Below are 13,074 nucleotides of genomic sequence, written 5' to 3'. Positions count from 1 at the left end.
CTCAAACAACAACAAGGGGGTGAGTGGGCAGGTAGTTTGTACCGTAAGAGACATAGGTAAAACACAAGGCAATCCGACGAATGCGCCGACCGATGCTACCGCAGTCACAGTCGCAGCCACCGAATCTCGGTACTTTTGCGCCGCAACGCGCTGCCGATACACACGATGATGATTCGAATGGTACGAATGGCAGGCCGACTGGCCGCGACGGCGGCGGCGACGGCGGTGGCTGCTTAGCTGACTGATGTGTGCGCTGCGTCTGCTTGCTGGGTGCTGATTTCCGATTTTAGTTGACTGTGAACAGGCAGCTTGAATCGACGTATACGTCGCGTATTGCTGCTCCAAGCTGTTTTAAGCCACACACAAAAACGCATACGACGCCGATTTTGTAGGCGTATTGAAGTGAATTTTCAGTGTGAGATCGCGTGCGCGTTGTACCAATTCGAGTCGGTCGAAGAACATTTGCGCGTTCGCACGCTCAGTTAATTAGACGGTCGGTCGATCGGTCAGTACGTCAGTTAGTTAGTTCGAGTGTCGGTCGTTGAGTTTCGTGAATGAAATGCAGTTGAACCTGACGACGGGCGGTTAGAAAAGTGCAAGTCGCGTGCGCATTGAGCGCGTCTTCAAAAAATAACAAAAAACCCAAAACAATATTCATCATCATCGGCAATAGGAAATAAAAACGAAAATAATAAAGTGTATAACGACGAAAACGAAACGAAAGTGAAGTGAGCGCGTGTCTCGCGGTGATTGATTGATTGCTGATTGTATTGAATTATGAAATTTTACGAGTTATCAATGTGAAAATTGCGATCATACTGTGCAGGAAAAATAGTAAAAAACAACAAAAAATATAAGAAAACGAATTAGAATTGAAAAAGTATTGCCAGCGCGCAGCCCAAACTGAGCTAGGCAACCTAAGCGTTGTGAAAATTCTTCTACACTTTCGTTGCGCACGTAAATCGAGAACCGTGCCAAATTTTTGAGTGACATGCAAAATCACTTCTAAGAAGAATTAGTATTACAGCGGCGTAGAAAAGTGAAAATCGAAGTGAAATTAATTTGTGAATTAGAGAATCTCTGTGTAACAAAATAAGAAGTACTTGATTTTTCAAAGTCAGCAAACAAATTTTGAGTAAAATTAATTGAGTGAAATTTACGAAGAATCACAAAAATATAAAATTTCGTGTCGAATATTTAAATAAGTATAAAAACAACTTTAAATTTCGAATTTTAGAAAATAAAATTAATTTAAAAAAATTCACTCAAAATAAAAAAAAAAATACTCAAAAAAATTGCACAAAAACACTCAATATAATTTACAAAAAACATTCACCCACACAAACATAATTTAAGCCAGAAAAATAGCAGCATTTCGCAGAAAAAATCAAACTTGAAACCAAAATTCTAAGCAAAAAAAGATTGAGTTGCAGCAAATTGAGCAGAAAATACGACAAAAGCATAATTAATTAGCTCAAAGCTCAAAATACAATATAAACAACAACAAATATATTTCGCGGAGGAAGAAAATACTCTCTCAAATAAACTACAGTTAATCCAATACGCCTAAAAGTGAATCAGAAGCATTCAAACTGTGCTCAAATAACAGTAATAAATCTCAAAATTAGCAAACGATTGAGTGATTGAACTAAGCTCGCCCAAAGCATAATTAAACGACTCCAACAAGCAGACAATTAGTCAGCACCCAACATAAACTTGATATTCCTCCCACCCCTGACCAACAAAACCACCAAAATGCGACGCCTAAATGTATTACCCACACTACTCCCACTCTTGGTGCTGCTAAGCACACTCATCACTCTCTGCCGCGCCATACCCAACGATGCGTATCTGAAAATGATGGCCTCCGAAACGCCCAACGATCCTTGCTACGACGATGACAAGGCGCGCAGATGTATACCCGACTTCGTGAACGCCGCGTTCGGCACACCCGTGCAGGCTTCGAGCACTTGTGGACTCGAGGAACCACAACGCTATTGTGAGCTGAGCGGCGCAGGTTCACAGGCAAATCCACAAGATATGATTTGCCACATTTGCGATCACACCAATCCAGCGCGACGCTTTGCCGAATCGGCGCTGACCGATTTGAATAATTCGAATAATGTGACATGTTGGCGTTCGGCGCCCGTACCAGCGGTGACTAGCATGAATGCGCCACCGGATAATGTATCGCTGACGCTATCGTTGGGCAAGAAATACGAATTGACCTATGTGAGTTTGCAATTGTGTCCGAAATCGGTGAAACCCGATTCGATTGCAATCTATAAGAGTTCGGATTACGGCAAGACTTGGCAACCCTTCCAGTTCTACAGTTCACAGTGTCGACGCGTCTACGGGCGTCCAAATCGTGCAACCATCACCAAGCACAACGAGCAAGAAGCACGTTGCACTGACTCACGTGGACAGGTGGGTGAGGTAACGGGTTTGCAGGGCTCGCGCATCGCTTTCAGCACATTGGAAGGACGTCCGTCGTCACGTGACTTGGACGCGTCGCAAGCGCTGCAAGAGTGGGTAACCGCCACCGACATCAAAGTGGTCTTCCATCGTCTGCAAATGCCCGAACCGAATACTTTGAGTGTTCTGGAGACCAGCGGCACCGATCTGAAGCCAAATGGCAAATATAGCGAGTCGGCCAGCAATTCAGTGTTGATACAACAATACGGCACAAATGTGATCGAGCAGTCGGTGGACGGTAGTGGCATACCAGCTGCAGTGGCCATCTCGAGTGGTGGTTCGGCGCTCAGCGGTGTCGTCGCCGGTTCAGGCCAACATTATGCTGTGTCTGATTTCCTGGTCGGTGGACGCTGCAAGTGCAATGGACATGCATCGAAATGCTCACCGGATCGTTACGGTGTGCTCGCATGCGAGTGCAGACACAATACAACGGGTCGCGATTGTGAACGCTGCAAGCCATTCCACATGGATCGGCCGTGGGGTCGCGCAACGGCACGTGACGCCAATGAATGCAAAAGTGAGTAGCAAAACAAATAAATATTGTACAATAAATGATATGTAATGAAAAGTAAAGAATGCTGTTGAATTCATAATTCATATTTATTATGTGTCGTGTTTACTGTTATTATGATCATTTTGTGGTTGTTGTTATGTTTTTTTTTTTTTTGGTATTTTGTTTACTTGGTTTGCTTTGAATTATTGATGAGGGTTCTCGGAGGCGTCGATATGACAACTTAATTAATGTTTTATGCTAATATAGATTTCACATGCTTTATCTGGGGTGTTCGAGGGTTAAAAACGCGCGAGAGTATTTATGTCTTTCACACATAGTAGGTACATATAATTGTATTCATATATGGGTACTTATAGAGCTATGCGTATATAATTAGTTAGCGTGCATAAAAAGTGAGTTTAGTCTGACATACACTACTATTACGCTTGTTATGTTTTTAGTTGAACGGAAGTTTTTTGGTCTGAGAAACCCATAAAAACCATAAAAGCTTAGCGCTCACTGTTTTGAATGCGTATGGTTTTTGTCTCTTTGTAATACTCATGTATGTATCAATATACGGCTTTGTAATCTAAAAATGGTTTGTCGCTATTAATTTCTATATGGCGCTAATCACTAAAAATCCGGTGACTCTTTTATTCGTAAACATATGTATGTTTAGATGCAAATATGGATGCAAGAATCTTCCAAATTTTAAATTATGCGTCAATGGAATACGAAAGCTTAACAAATTTGATTTTTGGCATCCTGACTTTTGAATGAGAATTCTTTCAATAAGAAAGTATGAATATTTGGTAAACAAATCACTTAAAAAATATTTTTTTAACAAACAATTTCTTATAAAAATATACAAAATACTAGACAATAATAATAACAAAACAAGAAAATGTATAAAATTTAGTAAATAAAAGGGAAACAGGGAAAGGGACAGTTAAAAGATAAAAATTAGTAATAAAAGACATAATATTACACAAAAAAATTTATATATAAAAAAATAAATATTAAAAACAAAAAAATATAGAAAATTAAAATTAAAAAAAAAATAAACATAATTAAAAAAAATAAATAAAATTTAAAAAAATAATACAAATAAAAAAAAAATAAAAAAATCTTAATTTTTGGATTTAAAATTTTATAGGCCCTCATAGAGTTATATAAGAATACACGAGTATTTATAAAATATAGTAATATATATCTATATATATTAGAGTTAAATAAAATAGAAACAGAATGTTAAAAATAAAAATAAAATAATAAAACTAAAAAATTATAATTTAATACAGAAAACAAATTTTTATAAAACAAACAAAAATTAAAAACAAAAAAATGAGAGAGAAATAGAATTTATAAAAAATAAAAAAAAATTAAAAAATAAAAATTTTAAATTAAATTAAAATAATACAAATAGAAAAAATAAAACAAAAAAAAACTCCTAATTTTTGGAGTTAAAATATTCAAGATCGAAAACAACAGTCCTCATATAGACCCATAATTATTTTAACCATATTTTGCAAAACACTTAAACTTGTGGTTTTTTAATAAATTTGGAATCATTTTATTAAATATTATATTGCTCCAATCAGTAATTCGCTTTCGCAGATTATCTTATAAGATAGACCATATATAATACGCTTACTAAAACTATCCATCAGCTATAGAAACTGTTCACGAGGAAAAGCTCAGTATCGACTATAGATCTATGTTTATTTTATATATTCGTATGCATTACCAAAATTTGCTCGTCTCGATGTGATTTCCAGAACATATACTCATACTGACGGAATGTCAGAGAGATTTAGCAAAATATAATTTTTCTTATAGAATATTTGACTATATTTAACATTAAATTAAATTTGTGGAAAATCAAAAAAATTTGAAACCTAATGCCAATATAGGTGCCAAGGTTTGGATTATAGTTATTTAACTAAAAGTCTTTATGGATTCTAAATTCCTTCTACATAGTTACTAAAAGTTTTTCTTATCGATTTAATAACATTACTTTTCGTGGGTTGATAATCAAAAAAAACAGAATGTGGTTCGATAAAATCAGGGTAATTTACTGCCGTGTGGTACCGACTGTTGTGGGAATTGAGAACATAACTGTCTTCTAAGTGTTGGGCTCGACTTGAAATATGATAAAATCTCAATACTCGATTGAAATGATATTAAATTGATTAGATAGATTGAAATTGGAAGTGTATTCTTGTATCTAAAGGTACAGACCTTCACAGAGAGATAGATTTCCATCTATATAAATTATGATAATGGAACGAGTAATTTCGATATATGTTCGAATAAAATTAGGTCAAAAGAGAAATCGACAGAAATCCGAAATTCAAAATGTATTCAGCAAAGTTATACAAATATTTGATCAATGGAAAGCCAAGTATAGAAAAAAAGGGTGACTTCCCTTCCTTCCAGGCAATCACTTACTTAATAACGAAAACCTGATGTTTTTTATTTACAAACACACACACTCACTCATTTCGCTATTTACTTTAGAGTACACTAAATACCTACTTAACCTTTTTGACTGCATTTCGTGGCCGTCCCACTTGCCACTGGCAATATCCTACAATACAAAAGAACACCAAATTTTCCTTCCCTTGAGCTTTGCGCGTGTTTACTTTCGATACAAAGACTCAGAAACGCATTGGATTGCGCTTTTTCTCCGACGCGTTGCAAGCTTACGCCGCATATGCCACGCTGTGGCACGTTTTAATCATGTTTATGCATTGGCTTAGGCTTATCCATCATTGGGCAACATTGAACACGTGTGCGTGCGACGTACTAGTGGCACGAGACGGCCAAGGGAGAAATTCCGAATTGAGGATTATATATAATTTTTGTTGCATGCAACAAGGAGTTATACATAAATATATATCAAAAGCTGACTGTTGAAAGGCTATGAATGTTTAAGTGCGGCTCGCAGCGCTGAGCTGCTGACAGCCGGCCGAACGCCCGCACTTTAGCGCCACAACGCCATAACGGGTAATCCCCTGAGTGTGCTGTTATTAAATTCCATATTGGCCAGCAGCAATCGTAGGCATTTAGTGTGGCTCGAGGTGCGTTTGTGTGGTGGTGAAATGAGATGCGTGGTCCACATAGATGTTGGGAGGCGAGTCTTCCAGGTCGTTTTTTTATCAATCTTGCCACAGCAAAGGTCCGCTATAGCGCAGCGACCTGCTGCAGCATGCAAATAATTTAAAATTTTACAATCTTACAGCCGCTCAACAGCCTTGACTTAAGCCGCACTGAGCTCGGCATGCGCCGGAGGCTCTTCGATAAGCTCTTACAGTAAACTCTCTCCCTGCAACGAACGAATGCTGCATTTGACGTGTGTGCAATGCGTGTAAATGATGTTTAATTAAATCAATTCCTTATTTGACTGTCGGATTTGCAATTCGTACTAATGAGTTGCGAGCCGCGGTCATGAGGCCGCCATATGTTGCAACAATTTAAATGACTGTGTGAGTGCTGTGGGGTTTCTACAAGATTTTATGACTAATTTTACGATGCTGCTGACACTGATTTTATGTGAGAAATTCGAACTGATTTAGTTAGCTGTGGAAAAAGTCGTAAAGTTGCGAGTGTTTTAAGTGTGGAACTAAATGGGAATTATATTACGCTTTCTAAAAACTGCGACAGCACATTTTGAGAACACACACATACGTATATATATTTTCACAAAACAGGCAATTTTTAAGAAATCATTTTTCTAAAACATAAAATTTTCAAGTGTCCACTTCAAAACTGAAGCGAGAATTTTATCATAAGCGAAACACCTACATGCAACCTTCAACTTCAACCTAACCCTTTTCTCTAACATATGTAATACACACATAAATATCATAACAAACTCAGTTTTAATGCCAAAATATTTTCAAAATTCCAACAACAAAAACAAAAAAATTCAAAAGCATTCAAACTGAAAAAATCTTAAGGGTTGCAAAATACAATCAAAAATAATCCTGCGAGTAATTAAAACGCAAAAAAAAACATTTTGTACAACATATTTGTGAACAAACTGAAAACAACAACATCAGAAGCAAGTAGTCACTCCATTACCGACAAACGGAAATTTTAACCGAAATTAATTTGATAAGCGTGTCCTGGCGCAGACTTGCACAGCGAAAAAAAAAATCACAAAAACAACTTCATTGACACACATACACGTATCACACACACACACTCTCACAACCATGCAACACCGTTAGTCGCCGTCCCAGCCCGCAATCAGAAGAGCGCTGTGGCGGTGGTGAGTGCTATGCACCCCGCTGCTCACCCAGCGGTATAGCTGGACGCCTACCCTTCCTGCTGCCAATGAGTGCTTACTACTTTACTGCTTTCTTCTACTTTTTGTTGTTTTTGTTTTTGCTTCGAATAACTAATGGCTACATATTACAAGTACAAATTTTTTTCTCTGTCTCACATTTATTATTATTATCCTTATTGAGTTATTTTTGTTGTTGTTGTTGTTGTTGCTTTGTTGGTAATTCCTATGAAAACGTTTCCGATTGTGCATTTCAGTGATCAGCGCTGATAGCGAAAATATCAGTGTATGTAATGAAGGCTCTGTGCTGTAATAAAAATTTTCGTGCTATTGTTGGCGTTAATTAAGGGAAAATAGTCGAAATTTGATGCGTTTTAAAGTTGAATTTGTAGATTTCGGGTTTGAGTGTGGCACATGTTTAATTGTTGCATTGTTTTAGATTGAGGTAACTGATGTCCTGACTTCGAACTGTAGCACTAACTGGGGTTCCCCTAAGCATTAAGTAAATCAAAGTATCTCACAATGAAGAAAGAAGAAAGGGCAGAATATATTAATAAATAAAGAATATTACCATTTTCTACCATCATGATAATACCCTTCAAACAACACAGTTATACTCATTACATATTTTTCTTCGAAAATCAAAAATATAGAAATTTAGGCAATAGAACGCTTCTAAATGAGGTCAGTGAATTCAGTCTCCAGTTAACATTAGGATATGATCAATTCTTGTTACAATCATCAATTATTGTTACAATTTCTATGACGTCAAGAATGTTAAATTTTTTCACTTAAACCGTCTAAAAAGTAGAATTACTTATAATTTTCTGTCTAAAATTAATAACAGTACAGTATTATATTGATAATATTCGAATATTACTGTTATATAAATATGTCTGATCTACGTTTATACCAATTTCATTATACCAGTCAGTAGCGAATCGAACACACAACTGGTATAAATTTCATAAACTGGTATAATGACACAAATATAAAATATCTTGTGAATTGTTTGAGTTTTCTATGTAGTTTCTTGTACTGAATTCAAATAGATAGCTTTCTTGTTGCTTTTTACAAGCAAGATCCAAGAGCAAAGCCCAAACGTGGACCGATTTACAAATTGGTTGTGAAGAAAATATTCTCAAATATCCTGTAACATATTTTTTATGATTCTTTAGCTTTTATGCTAAAAATATTTTACCAAATGAATAATAAGAAGACAATTGGGTCACAATATCAGAACAGTGAGTGCTTTGAGTAAAAAGATATGTCTTTTTATACTCTCGCAACAAAAGTTGCTAAAGAGAGTATTATAGTTTTGTTCACATAACGGTTGTTTGTAACACCTAAAATTAAAAGAGTTAGATATAGAGTCATATATACCAAAGTAATCAGGGTGACGAGTAGATTTGAAATCCGGATGTCTGTCCGTCTGTCCGTCTGTGCAAGCTGTAACTTGAGTAAAAATTAAGATATCTTGACGAAACTTGGCACAAATATTCCTTGGCACCATAAGAAGATCAGGTTCGAAAATGGGCAGAATCGGACCATTGTCGCGCCCACAAAATGGCGAAAACCAAAAACACATAAAGTGTCATAACTAAGCCATAAATGAAGATATAAAAGTAAAATTTGGAATAAAGGATCGCACTATGAAGGAGCATATTTGGATTTTTTGGGGAAGTGGGCGTGGCCCCGCCCACAAATCGGTTATTTGTATTTAACTCGCAAACTAATAAAGCTATATAAACCAAACTTTCTGCAGTCGGTTCTCTTACATACCTCACAACACACCATGAAAATAGTTGAAATCGGATAATAACCACGCCCACCTCCCATACAAAGGTTAGGTTGAAAATTACTAAAAGTGGGCTAACTAACTAACGAAAAACGTCAGAAACACTAAATTTTGCAGAAGAAATAGCATAAGGGAGCTGCACTCAGACTTGTTCACAAAATGGAAAATGGGCGTGGCATCGCCCACTTATGGGTCAAAAACCATATCTCAGGAACTACTCGACCGATTCGAATGTAATTCGGTATATAATATTTTCTTGACACCCTGATAACACAGACAAAAAATGGGCGAAATCGGTTCACAACCACTACTACTTTCATTATAACTCAATTTTGAAATCCATCTTATTCCTTCACTTTATAATGTAAACATAAGGAACCAATGAAGATAACGGAATACAAGTTTACACAATTAGTACATATCATCTCTGGCTTCACTTGTGAAAAAATTGTCGAAAACGGACCATAACTTTTCAAGGACCCAGATATCGAACATGTTGAACTCAGCGCCTAAGGATAAATTTTAACCGAAAATATGGGTAAATCTCTCAGATATCTCAATTTAATTCAGAGGAAATTGTTTTCTTCTAATAGTGTGTCTCTGTTCCAAAAATTATTAAAATCGGGTCATAACATTTCCATATACCTCATTGTAGGTTTTTCAAAAGTATCTTCTCCTAGCTCCCATATACCTAATTATAGGTTTTTCAAAAATACGGTGAGTTTTATTCCGCATATATGTATTGGTTAAATTTCTTCAATAAATTGCGAGAGTATAAAATGTTCGGTTGCACCCGAACTTAGCCTTTCCTTACTTGTTCATTTGTATATTACGCAGATCACTGAAAAGTGCCAGTAAGCAGGAACTCTTTGATTCATACTATCTGGTAGAACGAATTCTTTTGCATTCTAATCTCTCATTGAATTCAAAATAATATTCGAGATAGACCGATCCAAGCTATACTGCCATACAAGTCAAGGGTTGATAGTACGATTGTGGTATAAAATTTCATTTATAATTATTAGATTTCGTAGACAATTTGAAGATATAGAATTTTCTTACATCTCCAAGGTAATGTTTTTATCTTAAGAGTCTCAGATAATCGGAACATGCTTACTCAGAAATATGATCTACGGATCCATTGTCCGCATTATTATAATTGTTCAAGAAAGTTTAAGCTATGGTTAAAAATAACCGTGATCTAGGTGTTCTTAAATATATAAATATATCCAATACCTCCAATCCGGTACCGATCATATGTCCAGCTATTTAGAAAATTATATATTTCAGTCAGCTGGCAACTCTGTAGATCAACAGATCACTTTACAACAACAACAATATTTTCCATACATTTTGCATCCAAATTATTACTTTGAGCACCGTTTATCAGCGAATCTATCGCACACACGCCAGGACTTCACCCGCCCATTCCACTAACAAGGATATCATTACATCTCAACAAGCTTGTTGCCACTGCTCAATAACAACCGCTACTTATACAGGTTGTTATCATGCGTGTTGTTGTTGTTATTATTGCCTGTTTTTGCAAGGATTTTTTATTTGCTTGCAACACATGCAGCAGGCAAGCAATGTGCAACGAATATCCTGTCAGGCTTTTGCGATAGCAAAGTAGAAAAACAACAGCAACAAACAAACACGAGAAAAACAACAAACAGAAAGAAGAAATAAAGAAAAAACGAAATTAACCGAACGAGAATCACCGCAGGCCATTCGACGGTCAGTGTCGAATTCATATCCTGCCATTGCCGGTGACTGGCTGCTCTCGTGACTCGCACACAAACACACATCGTTCACCTTTTTGGCTGCACGCCTTGCCCCTTCATTGCGCTGATATTCGGTTAGCCGCGCTTCTGCGCTTTGTTGCAACATATACGCGTTGCTGTTGTTGTTGTTGTGCGTGCCAGCGAGTCAATTGCGGAAAAGTCCTTTTTCCGGGCGTATTGTTGCAACAATGGCAACATGCAACTCACATCTATTCTTTTATATGTATTTCAACATAAATCATTGTGTGCTGTTGCATGTTGCACATTGTGTTATTGCATATTGTTTAATGCTCATTGTTGCCACAAACGTTAAGTTCACATATTCGTGTGTTTATTAGGGGATAAATGCGTGCATATGTTGTGGCGAGTGTGCGGAAGTGCTTGCAGCGCTCCAGAAGCAATCACATGTGTGTATGTGGCATGTTGCACGCTGCATACGTTAACCCTGACTGCAGAAATTCACGTAATTTTTGTACACTCTTTATGCCATACGCACATATGGTTGTTGGCTTATACAATTGCACACCCACTCTGCGCTCGGTGTTCGTGCAACAATTTCACGGAAGTGCCGCACAGCGTTCTCCATACTCATTTGTACTTTTATTATCATGTTAGTATGTTTTCAGCGTTTTGACCGTGGAAAATTGTGCATAATTCTCCCATTCGCACCCCTCAAGCGTGACACGCATGCCACACATACATGCAACAAAACATATATAAAGAATTTATTTTTGTTTGTGTGAGTGTGTGTGAGAGAGATTTTAGCAAAAATTTACTGCTACATTTAACGCTTGATTAGCTTTACACTGCGTTATTAGCATTAACATGCAGATTATAAATGTATTGGTTGCAACATACATACATATATTTGTGTTTTGTGGCAACATGTGCGCCACATTCTTACCCAATTTTCCAGCCACGCTCTCTTCCGCCTTACATAATAACTCCTACATAAATACAACCATTTATCCTGGCATTAGAGACACGCCTCTGCTGGATAATAAAACATTTCTCGGCCGCCCACTCGTTAGCATACTCGTACACACATGCGTAGTTGAGCTGTAGAAATGAGTACATTAGCATTTTTCTGCGGTTGTTTCCACTTTTGCATGACTTCATTTGGCGTTAAACAAGATAATGTGCACGCATACACAGACAGACATATATACCTACATACATATAAATACATTTATATATATGCAAGAGCAAGGAATTATAAGCATTTCTGCTGCAAATTTTCATCGCTTGTTTGTCTCTTTGTTGTCTTAATTCTTTTCATTTAGCCTTCATGGCAAATATTTTCGCTAAATAGGCAGAAGATGAATTTTTGGTAAAGTTCCAATTAATAATCAATCGCTAATGTAACGAATCAGACACACTAATATGTGTATATGTACATATATAGAAAATTAGACATCTGCTCTATAGCGGAATTAATTGATTCCCGAAGACGAGGAAACAATTTTTCGCAATCCCGACATTTCGGGATTTAAAATCTAATGATTTAATAATATTTATATATTTATTTTTTAGAATTTGCGCCATAGTTCTCAAATCCCAAAATTTACTCCAGTATAAACTTTTTTATGGATTCCAAAATTTCGGAATTCATAATTTTAAAATCGAGTACTTTAATAATTTTTATACTCTCGCAACAAAGTTGCTAAGTGAGCATAATAGATATCGTGATGAAACTTGGTACACGTATTTCATGACACCATAAGAAGGTCAAGTTCGTAAGATATCCGAAACCCAATAAAGAGCTATAACAAAGCCATAAATTAAGCTATGAAGCTTGAAGTGAAACTTGGTACAAAGGATCGTTCTAGGAAGGGCATATTTGGATGTAATTTTTTTTCGAAAGTGTGCGTACTAATTTTTTTGTACATATCTCTTAAATGACTAAATCTCTGTCAAGGAAACTCGCTAGAGTCGTTTTTTTACGTTCTACCTTATACAGTTCAAAAATGAATGGAATCGAATTATAACCACGTCAACCTCCCATACAAAGGTTATGCTGTAAACAACTAAAAATGCTTTAATTCAGTAGGGAAATCATCTTAAACCATCTTAAACCAAAATGGTATACAAAATTTTAAATGGTCGTGGTTCCGCTCACTTATGGGTCAAAAACCATATCTTCGAAACTACACGACCAGTTTCAATGAAATTAAGTTCATAATACGTTCTTGGCTTTCCAATGATATGTTTTGAAAAAAAAAAAGGCCAAATC

General features: G+C 36.4%; 1 protein-coding gene across 2 annotated transcripts in view; it reads left to right on the top strand.

The window, feature by feature from the left end:
• The first annotated feature begins 278 nt into the window (after nt 1–278).
• LOC105209041 (netrin-A) overlaps nt 279–13,074 on the top strand; it is a 155,875-nt gene continuing 143,079 nt past the window's right edge. For both annotated transcript variants that reach the window (XM_011179192.3, XM_011179193.3), the window contains exon 1: nt 279–2,992. In XM_011179192.3, coding sequence (XP_011177494.2) covers nt 1,756–2,992 — 1,237 coding nt within the window. In that variant the 5' untranslated portion in view covers nt 279–1,755. The remainder of the gene's footprint in view (nt 2,993–13,074) is intronic.

The sequence above is a fragment of the Zeugodacus cucurbitae genome, chromosome 5 (genome assembly GCF_028554725.1).
Source record: "Zeugodacus cucurbitae isolate PBARC_wt_2022May chromosome 5, idZeuCucr1.2, whole genome shotgun sequence".
Taxonomy (NCBI): Eukaryota; Metazoa; Arthropoda; class Insecta; order Diptera; family Tephritidae; genus Zeugodacus; species Zeugodacus cucurbitae.
Note: the sequence above shows the minus strand (reverse complement) of the source record. Positions and strands in the feature narration are given on the sequence as shown.